The sequence below is a fragment of the Amphiprion ocellaris genome, chromosome 17 (assembly GCF_022539595.1).
Source record: "Amphiprion ocellaris isolate individual 3 ecotype Okinawa chromosome 17, ASM2253959v1, whole genome shotgun sequence".
Classification (NCBI taxonomy): domain Eukaryota; kingdom Metazoa; phylum Chordata; class Actinopteri; family Pomacentridae; genus Amphiprion; species Amphiprion ocellaris.
In genome coordinates this window covers 2,764,186-2,788,568 of record NC_072782.1, presented here as the reverse complement: position 1 = coordinate 2,788,568, position 24,383 = coordinate 2,764,186, and the positions used below count along the sequence as shown (strand labels likewise).

The window sequence follows — 24,383 nt, the reverse complement described above, 5'->3', positions numbered from 1 at the left end:
TTGCTGTTTCAACTAATAATTTCCTAACTTGCTAGATATTTATATATACAACAGGATGTGTCTGCAAACATACATGTTAGTTGTGCCAACCTTTGTGAAAGTTGATGCCGTTTGAACATTTAGATATCTCTCACTTTGTACCATGTCTTGTTTTCACAGCTACAAGATATCACTTCATAGTGTGAAATATAGTGTTAAGCTCCATCGTATTTCTTCAGATTTATAATAGAAGTTGTTCAAATGCTCATTTTAGTATTAATAAGGTGTGAAATATACTTCCTGTATTGTCTATAAGTCAGTGATTACTACAAATTTCTGTCCCAGGTTCACTTGCTGTACCAGCACTGAGGCTGGTAGAAAGATCTAGTTGGGTTTAGGACAGGAATAAAGTAGTTTTTTTTAGCTTTTGGTGAGTTTGTTTTGCTGTGAAAGTGCTTTCAAAATATTATAAACCTCATTATACTTCTATTGTAATCTGTCAGTTTGACACAGCGCTTGACACGGAAAGATTCCAGTGGAAATGTGAACACATCCAAACACTGACGATGGGTGAAATGCTTCTTTACTGTCCAATCTTGCTTTATTCCATTCATCTGAACACCAACACAAAAACATTTTGCTCACTGCACTGATTGATCAGACGGTCCCCAATCCAAATTGGTCACACATGTCAAAATGAGAGAAGATTTGTTCCATTTTAATGACTAAATATCAACATGTAGATTACAGCTAAATAGCCAATAATTATTTTATATAGTAATGATTATAATTTAGCACAATAATAGACAAGAAAGCAAAGTGCCTCTCCGTCAAATTGTTGCAACTGTTACAATACATTTGTTTATATAACTGTATTATTATAATATGTATATTTTTTCATTTGCATATTCATTGAAAAACAAAGAAGTGACAGGTATGAAAGAAAAAATCAAGATCAAAACAAAAAAACATCTTTTTTGTAAATCCCAATGCGATTCAGAACACAAATAAAGCCTTTCTATAAACCTGAATGACAAAAATAATGTTTAATATATCATTTGTGTCCTTAAATATATTCTGTAGAAATATGACTAAACTTAACCCTGATTATAAAGTGTGATTGCGTATTTGACTGTGTGTATTTGTGTGTCTTCGTGCCACACTGAATGATGTCTTGGTAATTATATTACAGCAAAAATTCATGGTGAAGCACAAAAAATAGTTTGTTTACAGGTTGCTTATTATAATCAAGTGTTATTCTGGACTTAGTGATAAAAAATGTACATTAAAGTGGTTTAAGCTGTTAATTTCTAATATAATCATCAATATTTAAGTCCTGCTGATTCTCTTTATGAGCTTAATAAGAAATGCTGCAATTAAGTGACTGATTTTACATTTATAAAAACTATTCTTTCAATTTAGAATCAGAAAGGAAACCAACAGTCACTGATAAAATGAAATTTTAAAGTGTAAAGAGTTTTTTTTGATGTGTGTGCGTATTTATGTATGTGTGTGTGTGAGACTTTGATTTGGATGTTTGGGGTACAAATGAATAAATGCATGACTCTGATGTGCAGCTACACTGCAGGAGAATGCAAGAGCGACAGTAGCTTGCATTTTCCTCTGCAGAATGTGCAAGATGCTGCCGATTCCCACCCAGAGTGGAGACGAGGGTTGGAACGATAAGAAACGTCTTTAGAAAACGTATTTATACGGAGAAGAAATTTATGCAGTCGCCCCGACATAAACAAGAATCTAAACACTTACTCATGATCTAAACCAGGGGTGTCAAACATGCGGCCCGTGGGCCAAAAGCGGTCCTCCAGAGGGTCCAATCCAGCCCTCAAAGTGTAAAAATTCCAGAGAAGACATTAACTGCAGATTGTAAATTAGTAAAACTATAAATTTAAAATAATTTCTAGAAGATGACAAGTTGTTTTGATCAGAAAGTAAAATACTAGATTGTTCATTGTTCTTTTGTCATTTTGTGTCTCATTTTTGTAATATTTTCTCTTGTTTTTGTTGTTTTTTTTTGTCCGACTTTTGTTGTTTGTCTCATGTTTTTGTTGTTTTGTGGTTTTTTTTGTCTTGCTTGTATTGTTTGTCTTGTTTTTTGTTGCTTTTTTCTTGCTTTTGTGACTTCTGGTCTCATTTGCTTCATTTATGTAAATTTTGTCTTCTTTTTGTCATTTTGTATCTTTTTTTGTCACTTTATAAGTTTTTTTGTCTAATTTTTTTTCTTTTTTTGTTTTGTTTCGTGTCGTTTGTCTCATTTTGTTGTTTGCTGTCGTTTTGTGTCTCATTTCTGTAATATTTTGTCTTGTTTTTATTGTTTTTTGTCTTTTGTCTCACTTTTGTGGTTTGTCTCGTGTGTTTGTCGTTTTGTGTTTCTTTTTTGTCTAGCTTGTGTTTTTTGTCTACTTTTTCTGTCATTTTGTGTTTTGCTTTATGCATTGCTTTGTGTATCATTTTTGTCGTTTTCTGTTTTTTTTGCTTGTGTTGTTTGTATCCGTGTTCTATTGTTTTGTCGTTTTTTTCTAGCTTTTGTCATTTTTTGTCTCGTTTGTGTCATTTGTGTATTTTTTGTCTCATTTTTGTCGTTTTGTAACTTTTCTGTCTAATTTTTGGTCCCTTTTTTTTGTTGTTTCGTGTCGTTTGTCTAATGTTTTGTTGTTTTGTTTCTTGCTTTTGCCGTTCTGTGTCTTGTTTTTGTTAAGTTATTATGCCGTGATTTTACTGGTCTGGTCCACTTGAGATCAAATTGAGCTGAGTGTGGAACCTGAACTAAGATGAGTTTGACGCCTCTGATCTAAATCCATATTTCTCCACGTGATGGTCAGTCATATTAAAGAGCTCCAGATGCAGAAAGCTGATTGGAATCGTTTCCCCAGACACTGCTAAGATGTCAGAGGAAGAGAATAAAAACCCAAACTTCAACCCAGACGCTATGAAAAATTGATATCGTACCAACCCCACGTTCAATAAATAACTCTGCACTTCTTTTTTTCTTAGTGAGGAACAGTTTCTGTTCTGCAGATTCACTCTCGTAGCAAACTAGAGCCCTGCATCATTCACCTCACAAACAATGGATGAAACACCCAAACCCCTGTTACCCCCCCACCTCGCACATACCGCTGTGTCCCAATGACAGCCACCTAAACGGACGGAAATCGGTCCAAATATTTCAGTATCAATTTGGAAAAAAAAGCAGCGGAAAAATGAATGTAATGAAAGTAAGCTGTTGTCTGGGAGTCTGGCTCTTAATATGTCTATGAACAAAATGCAGAATGTTTAACCCTCGTGTCGTCCTGCGGGTCAAAATTGACCCGGTTTAAAGTTTGAAAATGTGGAAAAATATATATATTTTCACAGTGAAACTTTTGATGTCCACATTTTCAACATTTTTGGGAAATCTTTGAACATTTTTTGGTAGAAAAAAGAAATGTTCAAAATGTTTCTTAAGAACATTCACATAAAAATCAACCAAAATCCAGCAAATTTTGCTGGATTTTGGTTGATTTTTTTGTGAATGTTCTTAAAGAAAATATTAGAAGTTTTACTGATATATATGGAATCACTTTAGATATTTTTAGGAATTTTTTTTGGAAGATTTTTACTAATTTTTTGAAAATATTTGCAAGAATTTTCTTGCCAAATTTGTTTTGTTTTTTTAAAAATAAAACTTAAGGGAAACTTTTAAGCAGTTATTGGAATTTTCTTCCGGAAGGTTTTGCAAATTTTCAGAAAATTCTCGAGTTTTTTTGCTGAAATTTTGGATTTTTTTCAGACAAGGAAACAGTGTTTTTTGGTGCCCGTAAATGAGGACAACAGGAGGGTTAATCTTGAATTAGTGGCTCCAAACTCTCAAACAGACTCTCTTTCCTCTCCTGGTGTATTGGGACATGGCCGAGCCCCACTGTTTCCTCGTAGGTGGGAGAAACAGTGGACCCACCACCCGCCATCCTTCCGTGGCTGTGCCTGCTTGGTGTTAGTCTTTCTTTTGTCTCGCCCCTGTCTCCCCTCCAGGTTATGGGCTGGTACAGGAGGAGCTTCTGTCCCCGGCCTCCATGCAGTACAGCTTGCCCTCTCCGCTGGGCGTGGAGCCCTACTGGCAGGAGGTCTCCAGCCTGGAGTGCGCCCCCATCGCCACCACGGAGGAGGACACTCTGATGGAGATGTCGGACGTCCAGGTGTGGCCAGCGGGGGTCAGCCCCTCGCTGGTCACGGTGGAGGACTCGTCGCTGGAGGGCAGCAGTCGCGCCGACGACTCGGAGGGCGCCACGCTCTCTCTGCCCTGCAGCTTGGGCCGCCCGAGCAGCGGAGCCAGCGGGGCCAGCGGTTCCATCATGGAGCTGGAGGAGGAGGAGGAGGAGGAGGAGGAAGGGGAGGTTGAGGAGGAGGAGGCACCACCGGAGCCGGCGAGTGCTCTGGCGGAGAGGGACAGGGTGAGGGCCAGTGGCGCCGTTCCCAAGGTCAATCTGAACGGCCAGCTGGGAGGTCAGAGGTCGGACGCCAGGAGAGCGGAGGTGGTGGGAGGAGGAAGTAGAGGAGGAGGAGGAGGAGGTGGAGGAGGTGTAGGGCTGGGCTCAGTGGAGGGGATTTCTGTTGTTGCAGGCCAGCAGGTGTACGCCCAGCGGTGTGACGTGATGGGACTGAGCCGGGCTTCAGAGCACAACGGAGACAACCGGTAGGACGCCTTTAAAAAACTCACCACATTTCATTTTTCTACCTGTAATGGCTGTTAATCCATCTGCTATATTGTTGTTTTCTTTCTCCCTCCATCCACGAGGTTCTTTTCCATTCTTTTGTGATTTCTAGATTGGATTATTGTAATGCTCTCCTGTCAGGCTTGCCTAAGAGGAGCTTTCATACTTTACAGAACACAGTTACCAGTGTTGGCTCCCACTTCATGTTAGAGCTGATTGTAAGATGCTGCTATTCACATATAAAGCTGTAAATGGCACTGGGACATCATATTTAAAGGAGCTTGTAGTCCCATATGAACCAGCAAGGTCCTTGAGCTCCCAGAGGACGGTTCTGCTGACTGTCCCTAGAGCAGGGGTGTCCAACATGCGGCTCATGGGCCAAAAGCGGTCCTCCAGAGGGTCCAGTCCGGCCCTTAAAGTGTAAAAATTCCAGAGAAGACATTAACTGCAGAGTTTAAACTAGTAAAACTATAAATTTAAAATAATTTCTACACCATGACGAGTTGTTTTGATCATAAAGTAAAATCCTCTTTCAATCAGTTCCAGATAGCTGTGACTAAATGTTGTGTTCCTTTGTAGACACTCTGTGATCTGGAAGTTGTAATGTGGAAATGATAAACTGAGGCAGAATGTTGATGAAACAGAATTTATTTTTCTGAAGAAATTTCAGGTTGTTCATAATGTTTGGTAAAAAGATAATTCCTTAAATGTGAACATTCTCGGAATTTACTTTTTTGGACTAAAACAAAGGAAACATGAGGAGTTGTGGTTATTTATATGCTGTGATTATGCTGTGATTTTACTGGTCACTGGAGATCAAACTGGGCTGAATGTGGAACCTGGACTAGAATGAGTTTGACACCCCTGTCATAGAGTTAAAAAGAAGCCAGTTGGTGTGCGGGGTTTTTATTTCCGTCTTTATTGAACGCTCTTCCGTCCGACGTTGTTGTTTATCGTTGTTATTGTTGTTATTGTGTCTTCCCAGCCATTGTTTTTATCATTTTATTGTAATTTATCTGTTGCTTGCCCTTTAAAGCACTTTGAATTGAAAGTGCCGTATAAATAAAGTGATTATTATTTGCTTTGTGCTTGGCAGCGTTGTGGGAGGCGGAGCGTTTCAACCCTACCTACCGGACACAGACTCCCTGCAGGGCTGGGTGGGCTCGGTGTCGTCGGGACGTGACGGCGGCGTGCCGGGCTTGCACGTGGCCCAGGAGGCCCTGCTGACTCCGGTGTGTGACACGGGTTACTCTCATGTGCTGCGTGGGCGCCTCCTGCAGGGCACGCAGCCGTTTGACAAGGGGCTGGGCTTCTCCCATCAGGAGGCAGGCCAGCGAGCTTGGGAGCAGGAGCAGAGGCGGGGACAGGTCAGGTTTCCACGCCGACCACCCGCCGCTTCCTGCACCTGGAGGGGGAAAGCATCTTTGTCCATCCAGTTCTCTTTTTTTCACTATCAAAATCAGAAGACGGTCATTCAAGTTTTTCTTTTTTTTTGAATCGCGGTCATCAGCAGTTTTAGTCTCGCTTAGCGGCTCAGCAATCATCCACAGCGATGATTGATCACTGTGATCACAGAGCCAGACTAAAATGATGTGTTGTGTGGCGCAACACATGGGGCAAAGCTGCCATGTCAGATGATTTATTGTTTTAACATTTCTGATTACTTCATGAGGATCCTGAACAGCTATTTACATATAAATTGTGTTTTCCAGAGAGAGGAGAAGGAGGATTATGCTGCCGGGGCTCAGTTTGTGGAAGAACATGGAAGCGTTCTGGCTAGAAAGGTGAGTCAGACGTGTTTTTATTATTTCCACTGAGTCACGCACCAACACTGTACACCCGAGCAGACAGCTTTTTACTGTGAATGAGTCACATAGCCTGGTACACAGGGTGGGAAATTAACAGTAGCCACCAGCCAAATGTTGCTTAAAAGTATTCTGTCCCCATCAGCAGAAACAGCAACAACACACCAGCAAATGGTTCAGAAAGCATTTAGCATCCTGGAATGATGCAGAATGGCCATATGCAATCATGGACGAAAGCATTGGCAACACTGGAATTTTCCAGAAAATACACCATTTCTCCCAGAAATTATTGCAAATACAAAATGTTTTTGGTGTACAGGTGTTTATTTCCTTGATGTGCATCGGAAAAACACAAAAAAAGGAGAAGACAAAAGACAAAATTGACATAATTTGAGACAAATCGCTGGAGAGTGGCCATCAATGAGTCCAGATCTAAATCCCATTCAACACCTATGGAGAGATGTAAAAATTGCTGTTAAATTAGTAAAACTATAAATTTAAAATAATTTCTAGATGATGACACATTGTTTTGATCATGAACTAAAATACTAGATTGCTCATTGTCATTTTGTTTCTCATTTTTGTAATATTTTGTCTGATTTTTTGTCTTTTTTGTTTTGTAATTTTTTTTATCACATTTTTTTGTCTCTTGTTTTGTTTCATGTAGTTTGTCTCAAGTTTTGTCATTTTGTCTCACTTTTCTTGTTTTGTGTCATTTTTGTAATATTTTGCCTTGTTTTTGTTGCTTTTGTCTTTTTTTGTATGACTTTTGTCATTTTTATCATGAAGTAGAATCCTATATCGTTCAGTTCCAGATACTTGTGACTAAATGTTGTGTTCCTTTGTGAAGGCAGCCTTCAAATCTGAGAGACCTGGAGCAGTTTGCAAAAGAAGAGTGGTCCAAAACTCCATTTGAGAGGTGTAAGAAGCGTGTTGATGGTTATAGGAAGTGACTGGTTTCAGTTATTTCTTCCAAAGGGTGTGCAACCAAATATTAAGTTGAGGGTGCCAACAATTCTTTGAGATTTGTGTAAAATTCTGTCAATTTTTTGTGTTTTTCCAGTGCATATCAAGGAAATAAACACGTGTATACCAAAAATGTTTGTAACTGCAACAATTTCTGGAAGAAATGGTGTATTTTCTGGAAAAAATCCAGGGGTGCCAATGCTTTCATCTGTGACAGTAGAAAACTGAGAGCTGTAATCTAATCTGACTTCCCGAATGACTTCTTAACCCTCCTGTTGTCCTCATTTATGGCACCAAAACATATTGTTTCCTGTCTGAAAAAAATCCAAAAATTCAGCAAAAAAATTCCCTAAATTTCTGAAAATTTGTGAAACCTTCAGGAAGAAAATTCCTATAATTCCTTAAAAGTTCCGCTTAAGTTTATTTTAAAAAATCCTCCAAATTTGGCAAGAAAATTCTTGTAAATATTTTCAAAAAGTGAGTAAAAATCTTCCAAAAAATCCTAAAAATATCTAAAGTGATTACATATATATCAGTCAAACTTCTAATATTTTCTTTAAGAACATTCACAAAAAATCAACCAAAATCCGGTGAATTTTGCTGGATTTTGGTACATTTTTTTGTGAATGTTTTTCAGAAACATTTCTTTTTTCCCACCAAAAAATGTTCAAACATTTCCCAAAAATGTTGAAAATGTGGACATCAGAAGTTTCACTGTGAAAATAGATTTTTTTTCCACATTTTCAAACTTTGCAACGATCAATTTTGATCCGCAGGACGACACGAGGGTTAAAGTAAAGCTGTGGTGTTTGGTGGAGCCACAGAAGCTGGCCGGTGGACAGACCAGTTAGTTTCCTGCTCTGGTTTCATGTCGAGGCTTCAGCAGTTAACGGGTCCGAGTGTTGTTTCCTTCCCTCCTCCCTCCCTCCTTGCTCCAGGTGGGGGTGGATGTGAGAAAGGGCGCTCAGTCAGTGCAGCGTACCAGTCTGCGGAGAGTTAAACACTGAAATACACAATACTACCCAGTCCTCCAGGTACGGGACAAACCACAAGCACTTGTGCATCCCAGTGCTTGGATAGAAGCCTGCATGGCAAACTATCAGACAATTAGAGCCTGATAGTGGCTCACATGCTGTTTCCTTTCACTGATTCACAATAAAGTACACATTGATTGTAATTTTATGGAAGGCCGAAGTGATTTCGCCCGCGTTTTGTGTGTTCATGGTTATGTCTCTGCTTTCTAGGACCGGAAAGCCACTGCCAAACCATCCTCCACAAAAACACGACCAGACCGCAGAGGAAAATGAGCAGGGAGCGGAAAAAGACAAGGACAAAGATGTGCAAACTCTAAAATGACAAACAGAATCATCCTCAACCTGTGACCATGGAGCACCACAAAACAAAAGAAGAGGAGAAAAAAAACAAAAAAGAGTTCAACTTGTAGTTTTATAATCTTTGTAAAGAAAAATATCAACTAGACTAAGGCATGACGGTTCTTTTCTTTTTATAAAAAACATAAATGTTAGTAAAACAACGAAGAAAAAAGCAACAAAGTGCTTCCTGTGAACTGTAATCGCATGATGACTGCTGGTGCATGCCCTTTGACCTTTTGAACTGTCATTATCTACAAGCTGAAGGGGTACGAGGTACGGGGCTGGCCCATACGTGGGCCACGGGCCTCTTTAAGGACCTTTTCTCCCCAACTGGAGCGGTTTGTGTCGGCGAGTTGAGTCCAAAAACACTACAGCCAACAGAAGTCTCTGAATGGATGGTTGTGTACAGCTCTGCCTCTGCTGAGCCTCCCTTCCCCTCCTATTCTCAGTGTGATATATGCACTCTATGCTACGTGGACATGTGTCGGTGTGTGTATGTGTGCGTGTATTCTTCTCTACCGCATGTGTTTCTTGCTTCCGGCTTGGCGCTGAGCCCTGCCCCATGATTGGCTTCTTGTCCCTGTGATGTCACGGCGTGCTCAGCGCTGGAATGAGCTCCCTCTGCTCGTGAGTTCGTGTCTGCGTGTGCCTACGTCTCCTTTCTTTTCGCTTTTCCGTTTCTTTGGAAGTCGTCCACTTTCAGCTTCGTTTGACTCCGGTGGAGAGCCGAGCCTCTGCCCCTCCTCGTGGTTTCAGGGGAAACATGTTTTCAGACGGTGGGAATTTTTTTCTTTGGAAATACGGTTGATTGCTTGATTGCATTGTGCAGCAGCTCTACAGCGCAAAGCTTGACTTTTTCCTTCTCTTGTGACCTTTTCTACGTTCTTCCATTGTTTCTCCCAGTAGTGTACGTCACCTCCTCAATCCACAACTTCTACCAGTAGCCTCCGTCCATATGCAGTACTATCACAGGCCTCTCATCAGCAGCATCCTGTAGATCCTCCATCCAGTGTTTGAAATGTTCTGTTTGGATCTTTTTGTGCTCTCTTTTCTGCTTGCAACGGCTGGAGCACCTCACTGTCCAACTTTGGGTCATTCATTAGAGAGCGGAGAAGACGTAGATGATCTGATTCATGTGAGGATTTTCTATGTGATTGTGAAGGAAGCGTGCAGCGAGGACAGGCAGGTAGCACTGTGATTGTCTTATCAACACGGACCCCAGACTCGTGAACTATCAACACACACGTTCATACAAACTACAAGCGAAGCCACACACACACACACCTCTACATGAAGAGCACATATCCAGAAACACACACAGTTCCATATTTCCTGCCTGGTCAGAGTGTCCGATAGTTTTCCACAGCAATAATTCCTATATATTCCTATACAAGAACAAGAGATGGAAGCCAGGGTTCAGGTGTCTGAGAACGTGAAAGGACTGAACTCCTCAGTGAACACAGAAGCTCCGTCTGGACGAGCAGCGTTTGGCAGCTGCTTCCGTCGACCTTGAAGCGAATGAGTCAGAAGATGCCAGATCAGATGACTCAGCTGTAGCAGTTTGGGACTGTGGAGGCCTCAGAGGGTTGTTTGTGTTTCAGCACTTAACGTAGCAAAACCTAAACCAGGATACGTCCGTTTATTTCTCTGATGCCCGTTAAGGAGTTTGCTGCTGCCGTGAGGTGGAATCCACCCGACTCCTCTTCATTTCTGAGTACTTTAAGTTGTCATTGTTGATGTTTCACACACTGGCATCGCTCACCTCTTTATGCAGAAACCTGATGGCAGCGCTACGACGGGGTTAAATCATGGTAGCACACACAACTCACCGTTTATCTCATAAGTACTGTAAACGCTACTGTAGCCTGAATGACTGAGACACCGAATGGATGAACGAACACTTTAGTTAGACGTCACACTAATGCACATGTTTTCCATGCCCAGTCCGTGCATGAGAAGCTCATCCGATATATAGCACATGTTTTTGAACATATCACGTTTTCCACTGTTCCTCCACTCAGGTTTTCAGTTCTGCTCCGTCAGAAGCAAAATGTTTTCGTCTTTAAGTTCCGAGTCCTCCTCTGGAAGACGAGCGCGGTGCACGAAGGGAGTGTTTCAGAGGAAAACTTTGGGGCAGTTTGGGGTGGGATTGTTTTTTTGTTTGTTTGTTTTTTGGTGAATGTATGAAGCTGTGTGGGTTGTGTGTGAGAATGGGTGTATGTGTGGGTTAGTTATTTGATTGACCAAAAAGCAAAGAGAGCGTTGAGGCTCCTGCAGCCTCCTCTCTGTGGGTCGTGTTTGTCTGAATTCAGTTTTAACACCAGACAGGTTTTGGTGAAGACTAAACCAGTTCAATAAATTAGTGTCAGGGTTTTATTTGAGAAACGCATCAAAACACCTACCAAAAGACACACAAGATGCCCACTCTGTATTTACTCAACTTTCACAGCTTTTGGATAATGTAGGAGTGTGACTCCCACCATGACTTAAGTAGGTCATTATGTTAAGGAATGGCTGGATTTTCCACAAAATGCATTCCTTAATCCTGTGTTGAAGTTACAATCCTTAAGATTTGCATTGTGTAAATCCTCATTTCGATGCTGTTTCCGGTCAATCATGTAGCGTCACATAGATTCTGTAATCGTGTGTCTGTGTAGTAGTGGTGGGGATTTAAATTACGTAGCGTGAAAAAATGAAAATTACTCGTGTGTGTGTCGGTGCATGCACGCATTTCACATTATCCAACAGTCAGTCAGGAGTAATGCCGAGTCTGTTCGTTGGGGTGAGCTTTAAACACATGGTTGCTTTTGTTTTGTGTTGAAAAAACTGCTTAAAACTCGTTTAGACCATCATGTAGATCAGGGGTGTCAAACTCATTTTAGTTCAGGTTCCACATTCAGGACAATATGATCTCAAGTGATCCAGATCAGTTAAATTACCGCATGATAACCTATAAATAACAACAACTCAGTTTTTTTCCTTTGTTTTAGTGCAAAAAAGTACATTCTGAAAATATCACATTTGAGGATTTTTCTTTTTTTTTCACAAAACATTATGAGCAATCAGAAATTTATGAAGCAAAATTAATTCAATTTCAAATCAAAATGACAAATCAGACAAAAAAGACAAAAAACTACAAAAACAAGACAAAATATTACAAAAATGAGACTCAAAAAAAGACAAAAGACACGAAACAACAAAAAACAGACAAAAAATTGGACAAAAAAGTCACAAAGGGACAAAAAAATGGACAATGACAAAAATGAGACAAAAAATGACACGAATGAGACCTGAAATGACAAAAGCAAGAAACAAAACAAGAAAAAAATGGACAAAGTACACAAGCAAGACAAAAAAAAAAAACGACGATACGAACAGTACACAAAACAACAAATAAAGCAAAACAAAATGACAAAAATAAAACAAAAACAAGTCAGACAAAAGACAAGAAAAACAAGACAAAATATTAGAAAAATGAGACGCACAATGACAAAAACAAGACAAAATATTACAAAAATAAGACAAAAAATGACAAAACAACAATGAGCAATCTAGTATTTTACTTTATGATCTAAACAACTTGTCATGATCTAGAAATTATTTAAAATTTATAGTTTTACTAATTTACAATCTGCAGTTAATGTCTTCTCTGTAATTTTTATACTTTGAGGGCCAGATTGGACCCTCTGGAGGACCGCTTTTGGCCCACGGGCCGCATGTTGAACACCCCTGATGTAGATGGTAATTTACTGGTAACACAAAAGTTGTCGAAAGTTTTTCTGTCTTGTTGGGAGAGTTTGGAGTCTTGATCACCAAATCATCCAGGAGTGAAATCTTAAGGATCATAACTTTGACTTTAGTCGTTCTTTCCTTGTTAAATAATCAAATGTAAACAAAAAAATGAAATGTAATTAATAGCTTTATGTTCCGTTGAACCTGATTTTGGATTTTCTGTCTGAATGAAAGCAGCCAGTGATCCTGATGAATTCACCTCCACCATGTGTGTGTGTGTGTGTGTGTGTGTGTACAGTGTGTAAGTGTGAGTGTGTGATGATGATGATGATGATGATGATGATGATGATGATGATGCTTGGTTCTAAAACCTCATTGGATCAGAGGCTAGAAGAGAGCATTTGACTTGAGAGGACGTGTAACCTGCGACGATGTATTTAAAAAACAAAGTATTGTAAAATTTTAACTGTTGCGAAGAATAGAGATCACCTATACTCCTTTAGAATGGATACATGACAATGTAAACGCAATATCATATTACTCTATCCTAAGGAATGCAACTGCGCACATGCACAAAAAAGATGTTTTTATGAAAATATATGTATAAATATATGACAAAATATATTTAATTAGAATGCTATGCACCCTCATAGAGTTGTTATGGATGTTCTTTAAGCATTATCTAGACTAGGTCAACGCCCACATCATGGGGAATGTAGAGGCTTTGTAGCTATGACCACTTGTTTTCTTTTCTTTTGTATTGTCCTGGAGAGAGGATAAACAAACGTGAATATGTATACAAGCCTTTCAATCAGAGTCATTCTGACATGAAGATATGTATAGATCATCTTACCCTGTACACCAGCTCAAACCATTTACAAGAATTAATAAACATGTGACATAAATGCCGTGTTTTCTGAAGCCTTTTCATATTTGCTCTGTAATAATATTACCTCGTGGACTGTTGTGAAGTCAGGTGTTGAAGCCATTTCATGTTTTACTGGTTCAGTAATTTAATAGAACATTTCCTCAGTGGTTTTCTTTCTGTGTCTGTTTTCTCCTGCATTTAAATCCCATGGACTTCAAAAGTCCCTCAATTATATATTGACCTGGACAATTTTTGAGTCATTTTGGATCATTTTTGTGTTTTTGTATTGTGTATTTGGGTACTTTTCAAGTCATTTAGGACAAATTTCATGTCATTCTGAACAAAGTTTCTGTAATTATGTATCATTTTCAAGTCATTTTGGACAATTTTCTTGTCATTTTCAACAAGTTTTATGTCAGCTTGGATCATTTCTCATCATTTTGGATCACTTTTGTGTCTTTGGGATAATTTTCGAGTCATTGAGCACACATTTCATGTCATTCTGGACTCATTTTCTGTAATTATGGATCATTTTCAAGTCATTCTGGACGGGTCAATATATAATTGCGGGACTTTTTGTAACATAGTTGACATTTTAGTGATATTCAGTCATTTTTTATTAATAATTGTTTCCATAATAAATAATTGTGGAATTTGTAAAGACATGATCATAATGAACATAAAAACATTAGTTTTTTTTTACTTTTGATAAAAATGTGTGCGAGATATATCCCATGGACTTCAAAAGTCCCTCCATTATAGATTGACCCAGTAGTTAAACATATTTTTTTTATCATTTAGTATTATTTATTTTTTATTATTTAGTAGTTAAACACTATTTTTTTAACCTGTTGCGGTTGTTCAAATGCATGTGTGTTTTTAGTGTTTGTACTTTGAAAGAGAACATTGGCACTGATTTATTGAAATGTTTATAAGTACCTTTATGTTGTCTTTTTTTATGCTTGAAACGGTTTAATTATTAGACCGAGTTTCACCCTAGAAAACTACAACTTCCGCCGCTTGTGACGCCCCCTGCTCTCAGCCAATCACAGCTCCTCGTGATGTTTTGCCGGAAGTCCCGGGTTGTTTTGGGTTTGCTCAGACCACGTGGAGCCACCAGGGTATCTCCTGCTGCTTTATAACCTCCTCACAGCTGGAAGCGACGCTACCAGCTGCTTTCTCCGCCTCGACTGCGGCGTTTCCGAACCACGAACGGTCCTTACGGAGGTTGAGAGAGATGTCAGCGGGAGGACAGACCACCAGGAGCCGGAACATCCCCGCTGTCAGACGGGTCGCCATCCACGATGCGGCTCACATGCCCCAGGACTACTCCACGACCCCCGGGGGGACTCTGTTCAGCACCACGCCGGGAGGTAATGATGAGCAGGATCAGGAGGAAATTAAGATTTAACAAGACGTTATCTGATCAGAAATATTAATATTAACCCTCCTGTTGCCCTCATTTACGGGCACCAATACATACGGTTTCCTTGTCTGAAAAAAATCCAAAAATTCAGCAAAAAAGTTTCCCAAATTTCTGAAAATTAGCAAAACCTTCAGGAAGAAAATTCCAAAAATTCCTTAAAAGTTTCCCTTAAAATTTGTATTTTTAAAAAAATCCCCCAAATTTGGCAAGAAAATTCTTGTAAATATTTTCAAAAAATGAGTAAAAATCTTCCAAAAAAAATCCTAAAAATATCTAAAGTGATTCCATATATATCAGTTAAACTTCTAATATTTTCTTTAAGAACATTCACATAAAAATCTACCAAAATCCAGTGAAATTTGCTGTTCTTAAGAAACATTTTTAATATTTCTTTTTTCCACCGAAAAATGTTCAAAGCTTTCCCAAAAATGTTGAAGATGTGGACATCAGAAGTTTCACTGTGAAAATAATTTTTTCCCACATTTTCAAACTTTAAATTGGGTCAGTTTTGATCTGCAGGACGACATGAGGGTTAAATTAAAAAGAACAGATTTAAATTGGTGCTTAAGGGAGGATATAATTACATTTTATACAGTGCATTAATGTGAGGATAAACGCTGAAGTTAATAAATTACTGTCATTTTGAATGTAAATATGAATAAACTGCATTATTTAGTTGCTCCAGGTGTCACCAGGTCAACCAGGACTACATTTCTAAGCATCATTACTTCAACTTTAACTGGCATTTTCACAGTTTTAAGACCAGATGTTGGTGATGTGTGAAATCCAGCCTTGAAAACAGTTCATGGTAAAAGAAACATTCTAAGCTGGAGGTCTGATCCACGCTCCGGTTAATGTTTGACTGAAGGCTAAAGACCACCAGAAGTAAAAGGGAACTCATCAGCTGCACACTTCATATCCACACGTGTCAATTTAATCTTCTCCTCTCTGCTTTAAAGAATCAGACTCTGTGTTATGGTGCAGAGGTGTTGTTTTTATGATTATCTGTTTTGGATTCAGTCATTTCTGAACAGTAGATTCAGTGTGTTGCTGTATGTTACTGACCGTACTCAGTCACGTCCTATTTATAGTCGTGTTCTTACAGCAGGCCGTTGTTGAGCAGCAGCAACATGTTTACTAGACTTTGGATCACACTGGTTCTGTTAAAGCTGAGCACTGATTATTTACACCTCATAAAAGCAACATATATCTTCTGTGGATTTAAAACACGATAGGATAGGTCCTTTAATAATCCTTTACAGTGCCACAGCAGCTTCATAACAGTCAACACCACACACTTTCATACATAATAAGTTAAAAAGAAACCGTGGATAAGTACGAACAAAAATGATTACATATATCAGTAAAACTTCTAATATTTTCTTTAAGAACATTCTCAAAAAAAATCAACCAAAATCCAGCGAATTTTGCTGGATTTTGGTTGATTTTTTTGTGAATGTTCTTAAGAAACATTTTAACATTTCTTTTTTTCCCACCAAAAAATGTTCAAATATTTCCCAAAAATGTTGAAAATGTGGACATCAGAAGTTTCACTGTGAAAATATTTTTTTTTCCACATTTTCAAACTTTAAAATGGGTCAATTTTGACCAGCAGGACGACACGAGGATTAATCATGGGGAAGAAATGCATAAAAGATAGAAAATATATTATATATGCACTCTGTTAGTGCTCAGTTTGGCCCATTTCTTCAGTATTTTTGCTCCAAAGCTGACGAGCCGGGGCCTTGGGAAGCTGCCAGCTTGTTGATAAAAGTGCAGAAACTGTTTCCCTTCGCTGGCTGTGAGAAAGCTGAAGCAGATGCACATGTCCACTAGAACTGATACTGTGTTCTGTAATGTCAGCAGGTGGGACAGTTTAAACAGATAAACTGAATTAGGTCAGTGAAGGTGTGTTAACGTCACTGATAGGGTGAGAGAAAAACTAGGGTATTGGTCACGGGCATGTAAGGGCATGTATACAGGAAAGACACACAGAGGAAGAAAACATTTACTGCATCCTTTATACGCAGTTACACAAGTGTCATATTTTATGTTTAATATGTTTTATCTAGATACAAGGTTAACATCAAAATTGGCAGATTTTTTTTATACATCTAGATGTTTATGGGGGCTATATGTGAATATTTCAGTTCAGTTCAATTACAGAAAATTAGTCCAGAATGACATGAAATTTGTCCTAAATGACTTGAAAATTATCCCAAAGACACAAAAATGATCCAAAATAACGAGAAAAGATCCAAACTGACATAAAATGTGTTGAAAATGACAAGAAAATTGTCCAAAATGACTTGAAAATGATCCATAATTATAGAAAATGAGTCCAGAATGAGCTCCATATATATCTCAATTAAAACAGTAAATGAAACAATACAGTGACAACTATTTAAATGCATCCAGCTTCGTTTGTTTGCATTTCTTCAGTTCTTTTTATTGTTGTTGTTCAGTGAGAGGTTGAATATCTGTGGTGGAAATAACATGATATATGTTTGCATTGGCTTTTAATTTACCAGTCAAAGATCAGCCGTAAGGCGTCCAGATCTGCTCTGGAGTTTCCTCATCTGCAGTCTGACCAGGTTACTGCTACTGACGGTCCTTTGAAAAGTGAACAGACTCCAACTCCACCGTCCTGGAGTGTAGTTGGAATATAATAGGTTTCAATACATTCACTCCAACCAGAACCTGCAGCAGCTGAAGAACTGCTTCATGTGCCGCTACACTAAACCCACTGAGGCTGCAGAACAGAACAAGGACGCTAAAAAAATGTGTTGAGATAGCTGACTCCAGCCGACAGCTGCAGTCTGAGACGGTGGAGTTCATTTATGAGACGAGAGACTCGCGGGAAAGGCAGCTGAATGAGATGTGAGGGCAGAGAACACGAGACACAACGGGCCTAACTTTCAAAACACAATATTTCAACTACGGAAGTGAGATTTCAGTTTGTTCATGGAGCAACAGAACGCCAGCTCAGAGCTTTTCTGTCCTTTTTCGTTAAGTCTTTGTGGACACTGATGAAAGGTTAATCATAGACGGTGACACCCCTTGTTACCGGGTAAAGCTGAGGCCAGCAGCACCCTTAACCCTCGTGTATGTTTCAGTGATATTTTTGTTTGTTTAGTGTCATTTTTATATCTTTACATTTTTCCATCTTTTAGGGCAATTTTTGCATATTTTTTGGTAATTTTTGCTTCTTTTTGGGCCATTTTTGCATTGTTCAGTGATATTTTTCATCATTTAGTGACAATTATGCATGTTTTGTGTAACAGTGCTAACTACTACTGTGCAGCGCGTTGTCAAACACGGTTTACTTAATTGGACGGTTTGACATCTGGCGCTGCAAAATACTGACAGGTTTGGTTCTTTCGCTGCTACAGGTACCAGAATCATCTACGACAGGAAGTTCCTCCTGCAGTGTCGGACGTCTCCTCTGACTCGTACGCCTCCCAACCTGCCGGACATCCCAGGAGTCACCAGGCCGCTCAAACCCGACTCCCCCAGCAGCAGGAACCAGCCGGAACAGACGCCCAGCAACAACAGCAACCACAGCGAGAGCGCAGGTGAACATCTGTCTGTTTCACCCTCATGTCGTCCTGCGGGTCACATAGACCCGGTTTAAAGTTTGAAAATGTGGAAAAAAACATATTTTCACAGTGAAACTTTTGATGTCCACATTTTCAACATTTTGGGAAATCTTGGAACATTTTTTGATGGAAAAAAAGAAATGTTAAAACTGTTTAAGAACATTCACAAAAAAATCAACCAAAATCCAGCGAATTTCACTGGATTTTGGTTGATTTTTTTTTTGTAAGTTCTTAAAGAAAATATTAGAAGTTTTACTGATATATATGTAATCACTTTAGATATTTTTAAGACTTTTTGGAAGATTTTTACTCACTTTTTGAAAATATTTACAAGAATTTGCTTGCCAAATTTGGAGGATTTTTTTTTAAATGAAACTTTTCAGAGAAACTTTTAAGGAATTATTGGAATTTTCTTCCTGAAGCTTTTGCAAATTTTCGGAAATTTGGGGAATTTTTTTTGCTGAATGTTTGGATTTTTTTCAGACAAGGAAACAATATTTTTTTGGTGCCTGTAAATGAGGACAACAGGAGGGTTAAAGTGTAAAATAGAGATGAATCACAACCTTTTGTGTGCTTTTATAATTGTGTATCTGCAATGTTTTGTTCTTTTGCAGGTGAAGATTCCCAGTTTGAAATGGACATCTGAAGAGAGACTGCTGTATGGATTTAATAGAACAAACAAAAAAACAAAGTAGTTAGTTTTTATTTACTGAGATAAAAAAAACTTTTAACATGAGAAGCCTAGTCTCTCTTATCTGTGTAATCTGCTTTCAGATTTGTTCTGAAAACCAGATGTTTTTTTAATGCCTAATACGTGTCAAAATGTTGTAGTCTCATACAACACTGGTTCTTCACTTTGATGGCATTTGACTTTGTTATGATCTGTTTGACAAGCATGTCAAGGTTTTGTTAAAATTAAATAATTAATATTTTGTGTGATTTGACTCATTTTATTACTTTTTTGGGACGAATTCCTTAAAAAAAAGATATTGATGTGTGTGTTTATTGAAATTAAAATATGCAGTAACTGACTCTGGCCGCTGGGTGGCAGCAGACACAAGCTATAAACACTGACGTCATTTTTCAAATACTGTAATAAAGTTAATTTATGAGCAAACTGTTGGTGATTACACATAAAATACACAGAGAGGAAGGCTGTCAAACATTTTCAGTCTTTGTTTCTGACCACCTGATGTGGTTAAGTGTCGTTTTCACTCTACTTTTAGCTGGAGTTTCTTTGTTTGCTGCTAAAAGCTCCAGTTTCTAGCAGCTAGCTAACTTTAGCCTGTGTGCTGAGTAAAATGAGCTACAAAGAGGGCTTTTAAATGATGTTTTTTGACGAAAACCAAAGTAGTTGAATCATATTAGTAAAGTCGGATGGCATAAAAGTGAAAGAAATAGCTTTTATATGTTATTCCACTTTGTAAACTTGAGGGGAACTAGCTTAGTAAAGCCCATGTCCTAGTCTTCAGAAGCCGGTTTAACGGCAGTGAAATTAAGCTAACAATGGCTGCATCCCATTCAGCTGTTTTTGAGCACTCTGACAGTGACCCAGAAATAGGGTTGCCATCTTTCAGAAATGAAAATAAAGGACACCCATCACGGCTCCTCGAGGCCACGGTTCAGTAAAGTTGGAAAGATATTCACAGATTCAGACTTCCGGCATCAATAACTCATTAAATATACTTTGTCAAAACATAAACGATGCCTCTTTTCCATCATTGTAAGGTAGACAATGTGCTACAAGGCCAGTTTGATCAAAACTGGCTTATTTTCAGCTTGCTATTAAAACAACAGAATGCTTTGTTCAAGGCAAGAAATAATTTATTGTATATTTGTACAGAGCAAACAAATGGGTCAATGTGACCCAAACTTTTCAATAAAGTCAAAGCGCTTACAACATTCTGACATTAGTCTTTTGAGTGTCATTAAAAATTCAAGCAGAACAACAAGAGTTTGAACCTTCTTTAGTGCTCCAGGTAATGCAGTTAAACAGCACAAATTACATCCACCTGATCTCCTACAAATAATAACTTATCACTTTATTTTCTATAATTTAGTGAGCGGTGTCCAGGATGTGCAGTACTTGAGTTTCTGTCTCGTCTTTAAAGTGCCTGTGGACAAACATCCACTTTGTGCCTCCCCTTAGGGCCTGTACAGCTCAGAGGCTTTAAGTCTTACGTTTTTCCAGCCTTTCTATGAGGCTTGCAGATCATCTCCTTACTGGCAGCCACACTCCTCCACCAGCATGTTCTCATGGTGCCTCATCACCATCTTCCCATTCTCATAGTAGAGCATGGAGAGCGGTGAAAGGCGGGTCGGCACACAGGACAGACATGGAGCCTTGCTGGGGTGGTGAAGCTGCAACAGACTCTGGAGAGAGAAAAAAAAGAGAAGGTAGTTGATTAGAATAGATCTATTTAAAGGTCTAAACAGGTCTAAACCAGGGGTATCAAACTCATTTTAATTTAGGTTCCACATTCAGCCCAATTTGATCTTAAGAGGGCCAGACCAGTAAATTTTTACACTTTGAGGGCCGGATTGGACCCTCTGGAGGGCCGCTTTGGGCCCGCGGGCTGCATGTTGAACACCCCTGCTCTAAACTGTGACATGTATGCTGACTGGTTTCAGTCTTACCTGCATGTATGCGTGGTTCGTGGGGCTGAAGGTCTCGTCCACCGGCGTCGGGCAGCTCCCCTGGCACCGATAAGCGTTGTACCGTTTGGGGAAAACGATCCACTCAGTCCAGCCAAGCTTCTCAAAGTCCACCCACATGTCCATCTTCCTGCAGACAGGACCGTTGTGCTCCTCCTCGGCCTCCCTCTGTCTGGTCTGGTGATGCCTCTTCTCCCTGCCTCTCCTCACCCTGCTGCTGCTGGTCGTCCCTCTTTCCCTGTCCATGCTGACGTACTTGGAGCGTTCTGCCACACGGATGAGCATCCTCTGACTGCTCTGCCTGGAGAACACCACCATCATGACCCGGTCAGCTGTGGCGTGCTGGATTCCCTCCTCCTCTTCCACCTCGTCCTCCTGCAGCTCCGTCCTCCTGCTCCCGTGTCCCCGCTGCAGCCAGCCGCTGAGCATCTCCGTCATGTTGAACACCTTCCAGGAGAACGGAGACGCCATGGAGCTGGGCTGAGCACTGAGGCGGCCCAGGAGCTGCCTGCTGTCGGGGCAGCCGGGGCAGCGATGCTCGTGGGAGTGGTAGACGTCCACGGAGACGCTGGAAGACTCTGTGAAGGCCGGAAGGCGGATGCGAAGCTCAGCCAGCTGGACGTTGTCATTAGCAGACAGGGAGGACATGTCGAAGCTGATGGACCACTTCTTACCGACCTGATGGCAGCCTGGTAAGAAATAAGAGGAAATGGGTTCGTATTATGAACGGATTCTGCAAGAAAGGGATGCACACGTGTCATCTGAATTTGTAAAACATGATGAGGAGACAAATATATCATAAAACTGCACTGTAAAATTTTTTTTTAAGTTTTATGGTGAAAAACTGTCAATCCATGACAATACAAAAAAAAAACAAACTTGTTCTTAGGGTAAAATTCCAGCAGCTGTTGTTGCCAGAATGCTACGGTAAAATTACAGTAAAACATTTTCTACATTTACAGTAAAGAAATGTATTGATATTATTGATTTTAGGGTTAAAAAATGTGCTTCATTACATGTTTCACTGTAAAAAAAAACTATTTTAACCTTTAAATATTTGAAAATTTAAATAAAAATATCATATAAAATGAAGTTTGTGTGACCGATTATAAATATTACAGCATTTTTCCATCATCAGCACAACAGTTAGTGAATTTCACATAAATATATGTATTTTTAGCAATAATTGTGGTTGAAGCTGTCATAAACATTAAAGCATAAGTCCATTATGAACACAAAAGTACATCAGTTTGACCACTACAAACTGTATTTTTTACGTCATGTTACTTGTTATAAATATTGTAGCATGTTTCCATTATCAGCACAATATATACATTGAACTGGGAAAAACTGTATTCTTTTCAATAATTAGATGCAAAAATTACAGTATTGTTCTACATATTGCAGCATTTTTCCATTAAAAACTGTGCAGGAGTTGGTAAATGTATTTTTTCAAGAGAAAAAAAAGCTAAAAAGCACACTTCTCTCCTGATTATCCTATTTATGGTGATTCAGTTCTACATAAACTGCATCAAACTGTTTGAGTTTACAGATTTTTACCGTCATGGTTTTCATCATAAAACATTTTTTACTATGTAAAACTCTATAAACTCTAAAACAGTTAAGACAGTTAAAGGCTAAAACTTTTTTTACAGTAAAATATGAAAAAAAGCACTTTTTTCACCGTAAAATCAACGATGTCAATAATTTTCTTTACCTTAAATGAAGAAAATCTTAGGACAGCATTCTGGCGATCACATAACTTCTTTTTTACAGTGTGTGTGCCAACGAAATATAATAGTTTTTGCTTATAAATGGACTTACTGTCATGTGAAACATTTACTTAAGTTCTTTGGACATTTTTCTGATTTAAAACTGACTGGGATCGTTCTAAATTCTCCTCCATGTTTCTAAAGAACAACATACAGCTCATAGAAACGGTTTTCCTCATGTTGGATACTCACTCTTGGCTACCAGGCTGGTCACAGAGTCGGAGTCCTGCAGTCCGGGGATGTCCTCCTCTGCCTCGGTCTGGCTCAAGTCCACAGCCGGAGTCCTGACCCGGTCCTCGGTCAGCATGGTCCGGTAGAGCTGCATCATGTAGAGGGGCAGCCTGCCGCCCTTCTGCCGCCTCACGGTGCGTCTGGAGCCGCTGGACCGAGCGCTGGTCCGGAGCAGCGCGTCAGGACGCATTCCAAAGAAGGGCTCAACCAGAACCAAATCCAACAGGAGGAGGAGGAACACCAAATCCACGGCTAGGCCCTTCATTATTCCAAAGAGTGATGCTGTCGTTTCTGGAGGCAAATCCGAAAACAAGATTTGAGATGATGAGGCTTGGATTTATACTCCCTCCGCTCTCCTTTGAAGACGTCAGATGATTGAATGGCGCGTTTGATCCACCGGACTTTAAAGTGAAGGTCGTTATGTACCGAAACTAACGAGACTTTGTAGAGGAAAACTGTCACTCTGATGGCTGTTGTTTGTATATTAGAGATCCCTTTGATAAGAAGCACTAATGTTAGTTAAGGAGATTAGGAGAGGAGCACAACCGCGCTGTGATTAATGAGGAGAAAACACGAGAGTTAATCAGAGTCACTCTCTGGAGCTGAGGTTGAAGGCTTTAGAGGAGTCATGGAAAAATACGGGCAAGTTAAGGTCAATATACATCAGGAAACAACTGCAACAATAATCACAGACTTCTACAATGTTAAAAAATAAATAAAAATCTATTTTAAAACGGTGAAAATCTGACAGCAAGAGTGCTAAATAAAGTGTTAAAAACGTTGGAATATGTTCTGAAAATAACACCAGACATCTGTTTGTCTGTTTTAGCTGATTTAAGTTCAGTTTATAATTTTATACCACAGATTGTGAATGAACAAATGTGAAAGCTGTGTAGACTTTTGTCCTGTGTTTGATGTTTGTTTTTCAGTGTTGTAAATTCATTGCTTTTTTATGTGATTTTACCAGATACTATCCCTAATTTAAGAAAACTGATCAAATCTGTAAAGTAACTGACATTATTTATCATTTTCCATCCTTAATATACATATGTTTTCTTTCAAATAGTATTATTCTACAGTAAAGCATAAAAGTTTTTAAAAAAAATAATGCTAATTATTATTTGCAAACATACAAATTTGTGATGTGGGCATTATTTACAGTTTTGACCTGTTATTTTTATTTGTAGTTCATATATAAATTGATACAAAGTTTTATCTTTAATTTACCAGAACTGTGAAAATCTGTAAAATAACAGTAAATAGTTTTTTAA

At 39.1% G+C, this 24,383-nt stretch overlaps 3 protein-coding genes across 10 annotated transcripts in view; 2 read left to right on the top strand and 1 right to left on the bottom strand.

Moving 5' to 3' along the window:
* The window catches only part of LOC111565724 (ankyrin-1-like), a 132,200-nt gene extending 118,734 nt beyond the window's left edge, over positions 1 to 13,466 (top strand). For 3 of the 8 annotated variants that reach the window (XM_055019066.1, XM_055019064.1, XM_055019067.1), the window contains 5 exons: positions 4,006 to 4,666; positions 5,782 to 6,052; positions 6,398 to 6,469; positions 8,395 to 8,490; positions 8,701 to 13,466. In XM_055019066.1, coding sequence (XP_054875041.1) covers positions 4,006 to 4,666; positions 5,782 to 6,052; positions 6,398 to 6,469; positions 8,395 to 8,463 — 1,073 coding nt within the window. In that variant the 3' untranslated portion in view covers positions 8,464 to 8,490; positions 8,701 to 13,466. Of the gene's footprint in view, positions 1 to 4,005; positions 4,667 to 5,781; positions 6,053 to 6,397; positions 6,470 to 8,394; positions 8,491 to 8,700 lie in introns of those variants that run through there. The other 5 variants (XM_055019068.1, XM_055019070.1, XM_055019065.1 and 2 more) reach the window with 5 other exon arrangements.
* A 1,036-nt stretch (positions 13,467 to 14,502) lies between these two features.
* Positions 14,503 to 19,393, top strand: LOC111565730 (eukaryotic translation initiation factor 4E-binding protein 1-like). The gene is made up of 3 exons (XM_023265941.3): positions 14,503 to 14,802; positions 18,248 to 18,430; positions 19,069 to 19,393. The coding sequence occupies exons 1-3, from the start codon at positions 14,667 to 14,669 to the stop codon at positions 19,098 to 19,100; spliced, it is 351 nt and encodes a 116-aa protein (XP_023121709.2). The 5' UTR covers positions 14,503 to 14,666; the 3' UTR covers positions 19,101 to 19,393.
* A 1,057-nt stretch (positions 19,394 to 20,450) lies between these two features.
* On the bottom strand, positions 20,451 to 23,391 carry LOC111565733 (nodal homolog 2-A-like). The gene is made up of 3 exons (XM_035946282.2): positions 23,074 to 23,391; positions 21,092 to 21,798; positions 20,451 to 20,827 (listed from the first exon to the last, which is right to left on the bottom strand). Exons 1-3 carry the CDS (start codon positions 23,375 to 23,377, stop codon positions 20,675 to 20,677), a joined length of 1,164 nt encoding a protein of 387 aa, XP_035802175.2. The 5' UTR covers positions 23,378 to 23,391; the 3' UTR covers positions 20,451 to 20,674.
* Positions 23,392 to 24,383: the final 992 nt, after the last annotated feature.